The sequence below is a fragment of the Cebidichthys violaceus genome, unplaced genomic scaffold (genome assembly GCF_023349555.1).
Source record: "Cebidichthys violaceus isolate CVI_PGR_0920_01 unplaced genomic scaffold, fCebVio1.0.p SCAF_333, whole genome shotgun sequence".
In the NCBI taxonomy this organism is placed as follows: Eukaryota; Metazoa; Chordata; class Actinopteri; order Perciformes; family Stichaeidae; genus Cebidichthys; species Cebidichthys violaceus.
The window spans coordinates 30,706-44,355 of record NW_027176521.1 but is presented as its reverse complement, the minus strand read 5'-3'; the positions used below and the strand labels follow the sequence as shown (position 1 = coordinate 44,355).

At 46.9% G+C, this 13,650-nt stretch overlaps 1 protein-coding gene across 1 annotated transcript in view; it reads right to left on the bottom strand.

The window, feature by feature from the left end:
- Positions 1-1,148: 1,148 nt before the first annotated feature.
- Positions 1,149-13,650, bottom strand: part of LOC137883588 (semaphorin-6A-like) — a 29,627-nt gene continuing 17,125 nt past the window's right edge. Inside the window, exons 6-11 of the mRNA XM_068725126.1 lie at positions 10,544-10,634; positions 9,092-9,211; positions 8,488-8,576; positions 5,142-5,359; positions 3,305-3,436; positions 1,149-1,339 (exon numbers count right to left, since the gene is read on the bottom strand). Of these exons, the coding sequence (XP_068581227.1) occupies positions 1,180-1,339; positions 3,305-3,436; positions 5,142-5,359; positions 8,488-8,576; positions 9,092-9,211; positions 10,544-10,634 (810 nt within the window). The 3' untranslated portion in view covers positions 1,149-1,179. The remainder of the gene's footprint in view (positions 1,340-3,304; positions 3,437-5,141; positions 5,360-8,487; positions 8,577-9,091; positions 9,212-10,543; positions 10,635-13,650) is intronic.

Genomic DNA, 13,650 nt, shown 5'->3' with positions numbered 1-13,650 from the left:
GGGTGTCCTCTCCAGGGCGTAACAAGGTTTAAAACCATTTTACTGATTTTGTTTCCAGTTGACTTCAGCTCAGGAATGGTATTACAGTACGTAGAGACCGTGACAGATAAACATCGTAAAAAAAAAAGAAAAAAAAGAAGAAGAAGGCCTCACTCCTCTTCACGATGCTTCTTGAGCTTACGTAATGCTTTTTAACCACTGCCTCTCCGACTGGCACGCGAGGCTCCCCTTCGCTGCGGTGTCATCGCAAATCAAATGAAATGGTCCGAACCGCCGATTATGTAAAGACAGATACAATGCGTTATTCATAATACGGTCGTGCGATGCGGCGCGCTAATGAACAGCGAGAGTTGTGTAGGGGGGGGGGGGGGGGGGTAACCTTGATGAAAGCCGCTCGCATTCTGCCTACCGCCGGCTCGGTATGTAGGTCAGACCTCAGCGATAGCAGCGAGCGAGATGTGATAGGATGCAAATCATTTGTAAAAACCTGTGAAGAGTTCTTCATGTAGCTCGGGTTTTTTTTTTTTTTTTTTTTTTTTTGTGAAAGCGATGCTGCAGCCGCTGAGGCCTGTCAAGGGTCTGGCAAGCAATCCTGACCTTAAATCTTAAGCAGCTGCGATTCAGAAGCAGGACCAAATTAAAAAGCTAGAATTCTTTATTTTTTTTTACTTTTCAACAAATGCTGTCAGCTAGTTCTGCCTTGCCGATGGGATTGGGGTGCGCTGTCGTATCCCCCCCCCCCACCCAAGAGACTAGCTGAAATGTCTCTGTGTAGTGTAGCTGTAAAAGCCAGACAGACCTTTATGATCAAACGGCATCAGTGCACTGGCTTTTCGGGGAAATGGCCCAACTCCAGAAACATCCGAAGAAAGACCGACCACAAACAAAAAAAAACCTTTTTACTCCAGCATCCTCCCTTTGAACGATCCTCAGAGGATTCAAACAGGGCAATTTGCGAGATCGTCCTCTTAATAAGGGCTTAGAATGGACTTGAAACTAAAACATCTACGAGAACTCAAATTGTTTACTCTGTCATCGCCACGCTACCACTCTGGAAGAGAGAGATAGTAAAGCGTAGATATCAGAGTTTCCTCTGCTACGGAGAAAATAGGTCAGCGGCTGGCGTTTTTAACGAGAGTAGTTCTTGTCCTGGGCCGAAGCCTTTGGAGCGGGCGATACTCACCGGACCATGGTCTTGAGGAACCAGGGCCTGTTGGCGATGGAGGGCACCGCCTCGTCCATCAGCGGATGCATCTTGATGAAGTTGAGCGTGTCGTCGGGGAACTCGTTGGATACCTTGTACCTCTCCATGGATGGGGTGCCGGCGCAGTTGCCAGGTCTTTACGGAGGGAGATGAGGATGAAGAGAAGGGATGAAGAAAAAAGTAAGTTTTAAAAAAAAAGGCTTCGGCTGCCATTGGCCGTCTACTTCTTCCTCTATCTATTTCGCAATCGCGCCGTCGCCGCTAATGCGTTTTGAGCCAGACCTTTCGCCAGCATCACATCGACTCTTTTGATTGAGCAATTCTTCACGGCCAGAGCTCCGACAGCTGACAGAAAGTTCTACTTCTTCCATAAACTCAAAAGGAGGAGCGCAGCCATAAATGACTAAACTCTCAAGCCGAGAGGCTTTGGTCAAGGCAAAAGGTGAGGAACACGACATGTCTTTTCCCCTGGACTCGCAGTAAAGCACCGAGACGTTCCATCTATCTGATCCTTTTACAGGGAGCTGGTGAGCTGCTTGTAAAAGGGAGCCAGCTTTTGATAGCGTATCCCCTTTGCAGGCATCTCACCTCCGGGAGCTTGTAAAACCCCTTTACTGCGTGGTCTTTGATACCCTGCCACACCACGTAATATTAGCCAGCTGGCCCCTGAACGTCCGACACTGTCAACATGTCAAGGACCAAACCCAAAATATATATATGTGTGTGTGTGTGTACTCAGGAGAAATGCATTACAGCAGTATAAAGGGAATGCAGTAATAAAGACAAATCCTTCAGCCATTCTGTGGATTCCTATATCTCTATCATGTCTATAGAGGGGGGGAAAAGAAAAATGTAGTTTATATTTAGTTTTTTTTTATAAAATGCAATCCTGCAAGAGGAAGCGAACTATTGGAGGTGAACTCCTCAAACAAACGGAGCGATGAGTTCAAGCCAGCTGACGCTAATGTTAAATTAAGCTCAGAAATAAATATTTTGTTGAATGAAGGGAAAACAGAACAATTTTGTCACTGTAAACAAACAAAAAAGAGAAGAGAAATGGGAGTTCTGTGAGATGTTCTTCGCTGCAGCTACATTTATGTCAGCGGACATATGGTGAGCCCGAATGGAAGCAGACATCTCTTAAAATACGGAAAAAGAAAATAAATCTGTAAATGATTCAGCATGAGGGTGTAACACATGGCAGAGCAGTCTGCTGTGGGGCCGGACCTAGGTGGCATTGTCACAACTCTCCGTCTGTTTGCCTGCAGATAAAAAGGGTCCGAACGAAAGGCACCGGCAGACGAGAGATGAAACTCATCGCATCAATCGCCGCGGAAACGACGGCTTCGGCGACATCATCGCAATCCACGCGAACGGCCGACCTTGTTGAACATAAACAGGTAATTACATGTGCGCTCACGGAGAGTGTGCGGCACGCGCTCTCTTTTGGTGGGGAACCGCCTCCTCAGCCATATGGGAACACTCACACACACACACACACACACACACAGGGTAGCAACAATTATCGTGGCCCAGATCTTTGTAGTAAATCAGTTTTTTTCCCCTTCTTCTGGAGGACAGAAGAGCAGCTCTTAGCGCGCTAATTAGCAAGCAATAGATGGGAGATTGATCAGGCTGGTGCATTTGTGGAATTAGCCAGCCATCTGTAAAATGATCTCATGCTTCATTTGTTGATAGCGAGCCCTTCTTTGATGCAGCTGCGTGTGGGGGAGAGGTGAGGTAATGGGATGGGGGGGGGGGGGGGGGGGAAGGGGAGGGGGGTGTGCAACTGTGAAGATAGAGGTGGTATCTGTGTGCATACAGTGTGTGACACGGGATGTGTAATCCCTTAGTGAAAAAAAAAAATGACGCAACGCGAGCTAAAAATGCGGCGATATTAACACGTCGTGATTCAACAAGTCGTTTTCAATGACAAGGCGGGCCTTACATCTCGCCGGTAGCGAGAAGAAAGAGAGGAAGAAAGAGAGAAAAAGAGAGAGACAGAGAGAGAGAGAGACGCTGTGTGACTTATGCATGCGTGCGAATCCCGTGTGTGCGTTTGTGTTCATGTGCGCTGCGGTTAATTAACTGCAGCTTTACCTTGGCTTGGGAACCTTGTCTTCAGGAAAAGGCGTCCAGGTGGAGTCCTGGGATTTCTGCTCTTTGAAACGCCCCGTGAACGTGTTGGCCACCTCCGCCATGTCATAGGCGCACACCGCCGAGCCTGGAATACTGCCACGACACACACACACACACACACACACACACACACACACAGACACACACACACACACACACACACACACACACAGACACAAAAGCTCACATAAACGGTCCTCTCATCTGAACATATCAAAGAAACACCTGGCCAAGTTTGGACTGTCACCAAGTGACAGAAAGGTGGATTTACATCCCGTCTCTCAGAGGGGTTAAGTCCCTGGAGGACGGCTCGTTATAGCTGTTGTTTGTTCACGCCGGGTGATGCGGTCAAGTTTGCCGTGTTGTTGAGAAGTAAAAGTTCTTCATCCTCACTTCCCTCACTCATTCACAAAGCAATGCATTTTATTTTTTTTCTTCCTCCATTTCTTCTAATAGCATTGATTCACGGTGCTAATTATAGTAGAAGTTATTCCTGTTGATTACAGTGTCAAGGCCATTACATCAGCGCATACACTGTAGTGTTGTTGCGTAGTCTGTGAGCTACAGTGTCTCTGCCTGCCGAGCCTCATGAGGACACACATTCCCTAACCCGTCCCTCCAAGACTGGGTTTCCCCAAAAAGCCTCAAGGCATCAGAGTTCAGCACAAGTCCAGTGTTGGGCAAGAACTACAGACACCAGATTATCTTTTTTTTTTTATTGCCTTTCATTTCGGCTTCTTTCCGTCCGACTGGAATCGACGCATAACACACTGCTGACTCACTTGTCTACATTTTTTCGCGCATCTGCTCTCATAAATTAGAACTGGAACTAGGGGATTGTTTATTCTTTGAAAATAGAAATCTCTCTCTCAGCTGGCTGCATTTTTTATTTTTTTTCCTGGCTGTTGCATTGTGGGTTAAACTCACGGAGACATCGGGGAGACGGGAGTACACAAGGGCGGTATTATAGCGAGTAAGGTCAGAGAGTTGTTAATTCTTGGCTCGGCTGCTATATGACAGTAATTGAAAGTCGGACAGTCACGTGTCTGTTTGCATCGGGCTGCTGCCGAGGCGGATGGATGGATGAGCGACACGCAGGCGATGCGACGACACAAAACCCCCCCCCCAGAGCGTCGCCCTCAGCTCTGAATGTGCTCCCTCTAATTTCACCCCACTGACTATGAAATGGAAAATTAATGCCAGGATCAAAACTGGCGCTTATAGAAATTTTCAGAGACACTGCTTCATTGGGTTTTGATGTCCATTAACCATGCTCAATTGCATCGTCACAAGCAATTGTCTTATCGGCTAAATAGCAGCCATAAAATGGAGGAAAAAAAAAATTACAATATGTGCGAGCTATCAGCCGAGCTCTGTGGCTCTGTGGTAATTTTCAATTTAGATAACAACCCCTGCCTATGAATATGAAAGCAGCTCTGCCTGTGGACTGTAAAAAGGGGGAAATAAGATGAAACACCTGCACGTCAAAAAAAAAAAAGAAAAAGGGGCAGCACAACCGTTTGGACGGGAGATGTAGATGTTGACCCGGCGGTCTCAGGGATTTACTTGTTGGCATGATGCACAGCGTGGGCCACACGCTACTAATAAAGGTCAGTCTGTCATAATGGTGATGAATTTTTAAAAGGCCTTTCAAAGCAGGAAAGATGATCGCGTTAATAAACGGGAAGTGCAAAAACAGTTGTTGGCAACGCGTGAACTCAACACAAGAGGAAACGAGGACAGCCGAAGAACCGTCATCTGTTGCTTCCCTCAGACCCGGTAAAGGTTCCCCGGGTACCTGTTGTAAGGCGTGGAGAAGGTCGCCATCACCACGTCCCTCCCGTTGACGTGGATGACGTCCGTCACGGCCTGCAGGATGTTGAAGTAGAAGTGGGAGTCTCCGGGGATGGAGCAGTTCAGGCGAGACTTGAGAAACGAGGTCCACTGCTTCTCCAGGACGCGGGGCGAGCCGCCTCGGTCGATCTTACAGACCCTGGCCACCCGAGGAAACACCACCTGACGGAGACACACACACAGTTGAGCTCAGCGCCAACCGACGTAGGCGTAATTTTGTTCTTTTATTTCGCCTAGCAACAAAAGTAAAACGGAAGAAGAATGGAGAAGTTCCCCTTTAAGGGCCAGGAGTTGGTTGAACAAAACTGTGACCAAAGAATATCTTTTTTTCACATCAAAAGAGACTCTTCTAGTTTCATATTATGGGTTGTAAGCATAATAGGACCATCATTTCCTATATAGAAATGTTTTCACATGCACTTAAAGGCACATTATGTAGCTTTTTGGGGGATCTATTAGCAGAAATGGAATGTAATATTCATAACTATGTTTTTATGAGTGTATAATCACCTGAAACTAAGAATCGTTTATTCGTTAGCTTAGACATTAGCTTTATGCTAGCGTAACGTTAGCCTTCTGGCTCATGTCTCAGAGTCATATAGATAGAAATGACGTAGATATAGCTATATCTACGTCATTTCTATCTACATAGGAAGCGGGTCCTCTTCAGTCCGTCGTGCACAAGCTCTAGAAGGCCGCTGTAATTCTCCACACACGCGTGTGAAACAGCGGCAACGTGAGCTGCAGAGTGCAAAAACCGCGGTACCGCCGACCACTGCTGCTCCCTAAAGTAGCGTTGCCATGGCAAAGACGGCGTCTGAGCGAGCCGCAAAACAACGTTACCGCGGTTCTGAAAACGGAGCAGCGAGCAGAGTGGTACGAAAACATTTCCATGACAACTGGGCAAACGCCTACCTATGATGGAGATCACGGATATGAACCGAAAGCTTGATAACGGCCAATAAAAAGGATTTGGTGGTGAGATTGTTTTCTCGACTGCTGCTTTTCAAAGTTAAGAATGAACTTAGAACATCAGAGGATACGGAACTTTTTCGTTTGATTCCCGGCAGAACACACTGCAGGCCCTTCTTGGTCGTTTGAGTGACAGAAATCCTTGGGAGACACCGCAGTGTCTTAATCCAACATTTCATCACTTTTACAGCAAATTAAAGACACAGAAGAGTGAAATTGATGTGTTTGATATGCTGTTAAAGAGTCAGCACCTGGCAACAGAAAATGTAAAGTACACGGCTTCAAATAGGAGCCGGCGCTGTAATTACATCTCAGCCGTAAGATCACACAGTCAGTATTGTAATTAGTTGTTGTCACACTATACTTAACGGCAATAAATCTAACTCTGACCTGAAATAGTGCCCTAGAGTAAACAGTGTGAATGGGAGCAAACATGCATTTAAACCAGATCTCTACACACACACACACACACACACACAGGCGACTGCAGACAACCACACATAAACACACGCTCACCCATGCATGCATTACGACCGATGCAAGAGTGCATGCGGGAAAAAGCACAGAAGACACACACACACACACACACACACACACACACACACACACACACTCTCACAAGTGCCTACATGGGTCTGTTCACTGTGCGATTATAGAGCTTTTAGAATTACAGAAAAACGTTTCACACAGAACAGGGGAGCCTGTTGAGTTGAATGTGGAATTACGTTAGTTTTACGTACTGTATACCAGGGATGTCACCAAGTTTAGTAGTCGATACCGTCTGCATACCATGAGTTAAAAACAGTAGATCCCATGTACTTCAAAGTACTCCTTTAGTACTGTTTGCATACTAGTTTTTGTAGAGGTAAAACATCCCATAATTAACTCTCTAATATCGATTTTATATGGTTGGGTTTCTCGCCAAAAATCACATTTTACAAGATCATGATAGCGTTATAATTTGCCTTCGCCCGGTTAAATTTTTTAGCGGCTGGAGCCTGAACGCATCGCTATATAAATCAAATGGCACTTCCCGTTAACGTTAGCTGTTAGCGGCACAGTAGCTAACGTTTTACAAGCTCTCCTTTCTTTTTCAACACGGATTTGCCGTTCACCATGTAGCATCAACATGGGAAAAAAAAAACAGGGTGCGTCAATGGTGACGTCGAGTGCCGTCATGTTTTCAGAATTTTCGGCATCCGCTTGACACTGAAATATCGCTTCTTGTAACATCTCGTACACCATTTCAGTTTCTCGCACTTCTTCTCGCAGCGTGTTCCCGGCACACACACACACACACACACACACACACAGACACATGAACGAACGAGCACAGAACAAATACCTCAGCCAAGGCTTGTTAATTCACTCGTGTAACAAAATATTTATTCCAGATAGCAATTTAACAATCCAACATTAAAACTAAAGCCAAACAGGATTGATCAATTTAGCCGTAAAGCACAAACAACGGCTCACATTCTCAGGCAAGGCCAATCTACTTTGTAATAATGAAGCGATATCACTCAGTGAATGTTAAATTGCTCTCTGCACCATCAGCTCTACCACCACACGCATAATTATACTGACATTGCTTTTCAAAACACCCAGCAGATTGAGAGGCCTGATCTGTATTCATGCCCTGTATAACACATGCCTGTCACTTCTGGCGGCGAATCCATTATTTCTCTGTTTCTCGTTACCTCCGCTCCGTTCCCGTCCCCTCTCTTTCTCACCCTCTCTTGTGTGTTCCCTTTAATTTATTCTGAGGAATACATATCAAGTGATTCATTTCCATTACGGATTATCTCATACCTGGTATCCAATTAAACTCTTTCAGGGGCATGGTCCAAAACTGAATTGAGAAGATTAATAGGAAAAAATGTCTGACTGCTACTGTAACACCTGAGGAAAGCCTGCTTCTTTTTCCAACCTCTCCGTCTCCTTTCTCAGAGACACTCGGGTGAAATTCCTCTTGGGAAACGTCGAGACAATAGGTCAAACGGGAGCGTTGCCAGAGGGACGCGGACGTGCAATTCAAGCGGTATATTTAGACTTCAAAATGGGATCTCCAGACGTCCACGGATTTTTGTTTTTGAATCCATTTTAGTTCCTGCATCCTGCCCAGTTGTTTATCTGTTACTGAGAAGAAGAAAAAAAAATGTTTGGCCACTTTACAGCTCCTGAAAGCCTTCTTCCAGTTATGTGATACACCCATATCCTGTTAGCTTCCTCAGGCACTTCCTGATTCTCCTGGTAAATAGGAAGTCACCTCTGATTACGGTTCAAACAATAGCGGGAGAATGGGGCAGGACGCTTACCTTCCCCATTGTGTTGTACTCCATAGCAATTTCCCGAAAGAAGAAGTAGATGAAGTCCCCGTAATCGACTGCCTGGACAAAGTAGGGCTCTGCAGGAGGAGGAAAAAAAAAAAAGACAGAAAATATGAGTCAAAGTGACGTTTTTACCGTGACAAAGCAGTTCTGACACCGTATTTCACAGTATACAGCCAGAATATCTGTCATATTATGCAGAAAGACACCGACTGTGAGCCTTGAGTGCCTCAATCTATCATCCATCATATCAGCGAAACAATTTGCATGCAAGGAGAGAGAAGGGATCTCTCTATTGAGCTCTCCGACAGGCTGGACTTGTGCTTGTTTCTCCCCGGGGCAGAGCAATTTACCGGCTACATCAACTCTAGCGGGCCAGGTTGGCAAAATGACTGCGTCAAACAGAGCGTGCAGCATTAGCATAAGTGCTGCTGCTCTTCATACATTCACACACAAATCATAAATCACAAACACACGCTCGAGCACGCAAACACAACTTGTTTTTTTTTTCTCCAGCTTGTCAAGTTGGCTTGGTGATTTCCAGCCACATAGACTTTGTGTGTGTGTGTGTGTGTGTGTGTCTGGCGCTCACCTTTCAGCCACTTGGAGTCGTGCTTGACAGTGCGCAGAGTCGGGCTGTCTCCTAGGCTACGATAGATGACCGAATCGATCGCGAGGAAGTCTGTCACGGTGGCCGAGTACAGCTTGCCGTCTGGAGAGGGAACGCAGAGATGGAAAAAAAAAAAAAAAAAGAGCAATAAGAGGAAAAAGGTGGAGATGGAGAGGGCGGAAGAATGAAGAGAGAGAGAGAGCCATGAAGGAAAAGAACAAAAAAAAAAAGGTGAAGCAAGTATAAAGAAAAACATATAAAGCCACTCAAGAGATTCCTGCTCTCTGCGGCTGGATACACAAACACGTTACAGATGGCTCAGACCTGGAGAGTGACTGAACCACACAAAGCGAGGAGGCTCTCTGATGGACAACAAACAGGGCTGTGCACACACTTAAGCATGTTGCACATTTGTAATTGCTCGCTCCATCGCAAACACACTTCCAAAAAAGCTCAAACAAACACCGGCGCTCTGCGTTAAACAACACACACACACACAGACAGAACGACACACTGGCGTTGCGCGTACGAGCGCGCCCACATGCTCCACAAACACAACCCGCCACCAGCATGACCTCAGCCTGCCTCGGCTGTAACCACAGTGGAAACTCAAACTACATAATTGAAAGGATGGCAGTCAGAGGAACCCTCTTGATTACTCAGTGCTTCCAGCTCCCTCCGAGCAGCTCTGCTGCACATTAACCGGTCAGGCTAGGCGTTGTCGTTCCTCCTCGGCTTAAAACAGGAGGTGGGGAGGAGGGTGGCTCATCAATACCGCCATAAATCAGTTCGCAGCAAAGGCGAACGGGGACCGGGATGTCTTTAGCAGCCTGCGGGTCCTGCTGCCTCGGAACAATCTCGGCCCCGGCCAACGGAAAGCTGACTCATTCCGGTCCCCATCAGCTTGCGACTCGTTTTTGATCTCGAACCGGAGACGACGAGGACGACGAGCAAAAAGCTTTCGGTGCCTTTCCGAAAAAAGGGTTCTACTAAAGCAGAGAAATTCCCGACGCTGAGCGAACGCGGCCTCTCCGGTTCGGTGATTTGCTCGGGCGCGTGTAACACGGCTTGGCTTTCATTCTCGACATGTTGTCAGGGTATCGCCGTAAGAAAGAAACCGCAGGGTATTAGGAGCGATATTAAACACAACCGCAACTAATCCACCCGCTCAAAAAGACTCAACTCTCCCATCTAGCTCAAACGTGTTCCAATGTTTAATACGTGCAGATGGGAGAAAATTAGGATTAATGGTTTCGCCTCATGGCAGTCGGTAGGGTACTATCACACATACTTAATCTATTTTCACCTCACGGAAAACTTGTGTGACTTTCTCTCGCGTTAAGCCACAGGAAAGGGCTTGAATTACATACAGCGCTTCCATTACAGATAAGTAAACTGTACATGTGATATTATACGGATGCATTTCAAACTTACCAGCAAACAGGGCGACGTTGGCGTGCTTGGAGTCGTACGGGCAGCGTGCCATCCCACTGATCTCCTCCCCCAGAGCCTCCAGGGTGTCCAACTATAGGGGTCACAAGTGAGGTGAGAGGTCAACAGCGGGTCAAGACAATGTAGCGCTGTCAAACAAAAGAGCAGAGTTGAAGTACAACTACGACAGGAAACGTTGGCTGGTTGGAGGAACAGATCTAGAGGAGGAAAATGAGAAACGTCAAAACAATACGATCGAAAAAGCCCTTCTTCTTCTTCTTCTTCTACTGCGTTAACGTGAAGAAATGTGCTGAGTCGTGATAGAATTGTCCCCAAAAAGCTGCGCCCAGCCCAGGAGAGAGTTCATCTAACTCTGACCTGAACCCAAATCCCCTGGATGCCACTCCGGTGTCGTCCTGTGAGCCGTCAAAGCCGCCCATCTGGGAGTATCGGGCAAACTGTCATGAAGGGAGATTAACAAGAAAACTGACATTTTTCCACAGCGGCATGTTCCGCACAGCATGGGTGGACGTGGTTTGCATCCTCCTGCCAATCCTTTATCCTCCAACCTCTACTGGCGTTAAAGAAGAGCTTTAACTACCCTCAAAGACAGATCTTTAACCCGTGCGCCGCTGTGCCCTGGTTTCTAAAGTTTGTGCTTTCGCTGCGAAGAGGAAATAAATGGGCAGAGCGAAGAAAAAAAAAAATGGGTGAGAACATGGCCCCGGGAATGGGAAGAATTTGTACTAAACCGCAGTAGTTTTTAAATAGCGCGTCATACAGTAGTCATTATTTCAGTTTTTACAGCCTCAACTTCGTCTTGCGCTGAGAGCTTTTCCTTCGGCAAGACTTGTTCCCTTTCTAGTCTTAATTCTGCACCTAGACAATGAAAAAGGAAGGGAGCGCAGTTCATCCAAACGTACGGCTAATTCCCTCAGAAGTCCGATTTCCATAAGCTTTTCCGAGGCCTTGTCCACTGTTTTAAAAAAAAAGCACTGCTCGTGTAGTCCAGGGCTCAGCGAAGTGATCTCTGTCAATTGGAATTTAAACAACTTTTTGGGGTTTTTTTGAGACAAGTTTGGTTACAGTGGGATTGGCAGGGCGTGTCGCGGGATCAGATGCGGGTGAAAGGTCACCGACCGTCCCTTCGTGGGCTCAGCTCGTCTTCCCTCACTCTCTCGCCCCCGGCTAAAGATGAGACACACACACACACACACACACACGGGAGAGGAGGGAAGGAAAGCCACACTGCGCTGGTCCGGAGGCCGAGGTCAGGGAACATCATTGAACACACTGTTTGCCTACGGAGTCATTTTTTCCTTCTCCATCTCTGTTTCTATCTCTCTCGTACTCCATTTACTCACTTTCTCTCCCCCCCCCCCCCCACCCCCCCCCTCTCTCTCTCTCTCTCTCTCTCTCTCTCTCGACAAAGAGGAGAGCCAAGGCTGCAAACTGCTTACGCCGCCCTTTCTGGTCTCTAAACAGGTCATTTTGTTTTCTATTCCTGTCTCGGCGGAAACGGTTATCATCTGCCCACTGAAAAAGGTCACACGCACTCCGCCGCGCAATGCCGAAAAAGCCTGCCAGAGAAATTGTTGACGCTGATTTGGCAGAGAAAATTACAAGTGACCTTTAACAACAAACACACACACAACCACCGGCAAGCAGCGCATTTCTCGATTTCTCGTTCCCTCTGTTTGTTCAGAAATTAGAGTAGGATAATATATACGTAGGCACGCCGGTTTGAAGATATGTATTTTATTAGACAGGGCAGACTGTAATTATAGATTAGGTCGAGTTAATCATAAGGGACGCGAGCGGCTGGAGGTTAGGTGCGTCTCCTGAATCAGAGCGTCTGGGTGCGGCTTGACAACGTCAACGTCAGCAGCTTCTGTGTCAGCTACCTTCACGCAAACAGTCCCCCCCCCCCACCACCACCCCTCCGTCTCCTCAGTTGATTTCACCGAGGCAGTGACCTCTGTCTGCTGGGCTCGGCCGGCTGTCAGTGATCTATTCCTGCCTGTTCGAACAGAGGAAGACACTCCCAGCCCGGCCGCAGATACACCCACAACCACCCCCCCCACCCCCCACCCCGACCCCCCCACACGGTCTCCTGTCACGTTGGCGTGAGCTTCATAAAACAAAAACGCGGCCCGAGATCACACTTTCCAGCTGTTAGCCTTGTGCAAAGCGACATCCAATACTTAAATACTTAAAAATGAGCAATAGCAATCTGCCACACCGATTCACAACATTTAAAAAAAAAAAAAAAAAAATGACCATAAAGAATTTTAGGCCAGATGGAATTTTTTTTGTCACCTCGTCTACCAGGCAAACCTTATTATGCTGTCAAAAGTCCGCCGGCTTCAAAAAAGGGAACGAAGCGCTTGGGCTTTGGTAGCGGCACAATTCAAAGTGATGGGGAAGGGAACCGTAGCGCTGTCACACTTTGTCAGCGCTGCCTTTTTCCCACAACTTGCCGTTCTGTAGGGAGCTAGCGGAGCTCCGCAGACAAATTGTACAGTAACCTTGGCTCGGGGTGCAGCGATTCTAGATGAATTAATTACTACCACGGCTCTGTGGTGTTTTCCATAGGCTATATGCTAATTAATTAGACAAACACAATGTAGATCCAAAACATGCCCATCAGGAGTGTTATAATTGGTTCAGCAGCGGCTACAGCACTCGGGGTGAGGGACACGTTCTGCCTCTGTGTCTCTGTTGTTTTTTTACTCTTTTTATGGGCTTTATTTATCATTGCTGAGGGATTTGTGAAATCTTACCGAGGACAAAACTTAGTGTAGCCATTGTCCCACTTAATAACTGTTGGCTTGAATCCGTTTCCTTGTTTGTTTCATTGAAAAGTGCACTTTTTTTTTTTCTTTTTTTTTTTTCCTCTTCGGGGGCAAATCTCCCCGGAATAATAATGGCTTTTTAACTGATTCATGATTTTGTCCCGATTGTTGGTGTCAGCAAGGGCAGCCGCTGACAGATTAATCGCAACACGGATCGTGGCGCGCCGATCAATTTTCAGACCGGTGTCCTGCGGCTCGCCGGCTGAGTTGAATCCCCGCCGCATTTTCCTCGCATGCGATCACACATTTCCACCC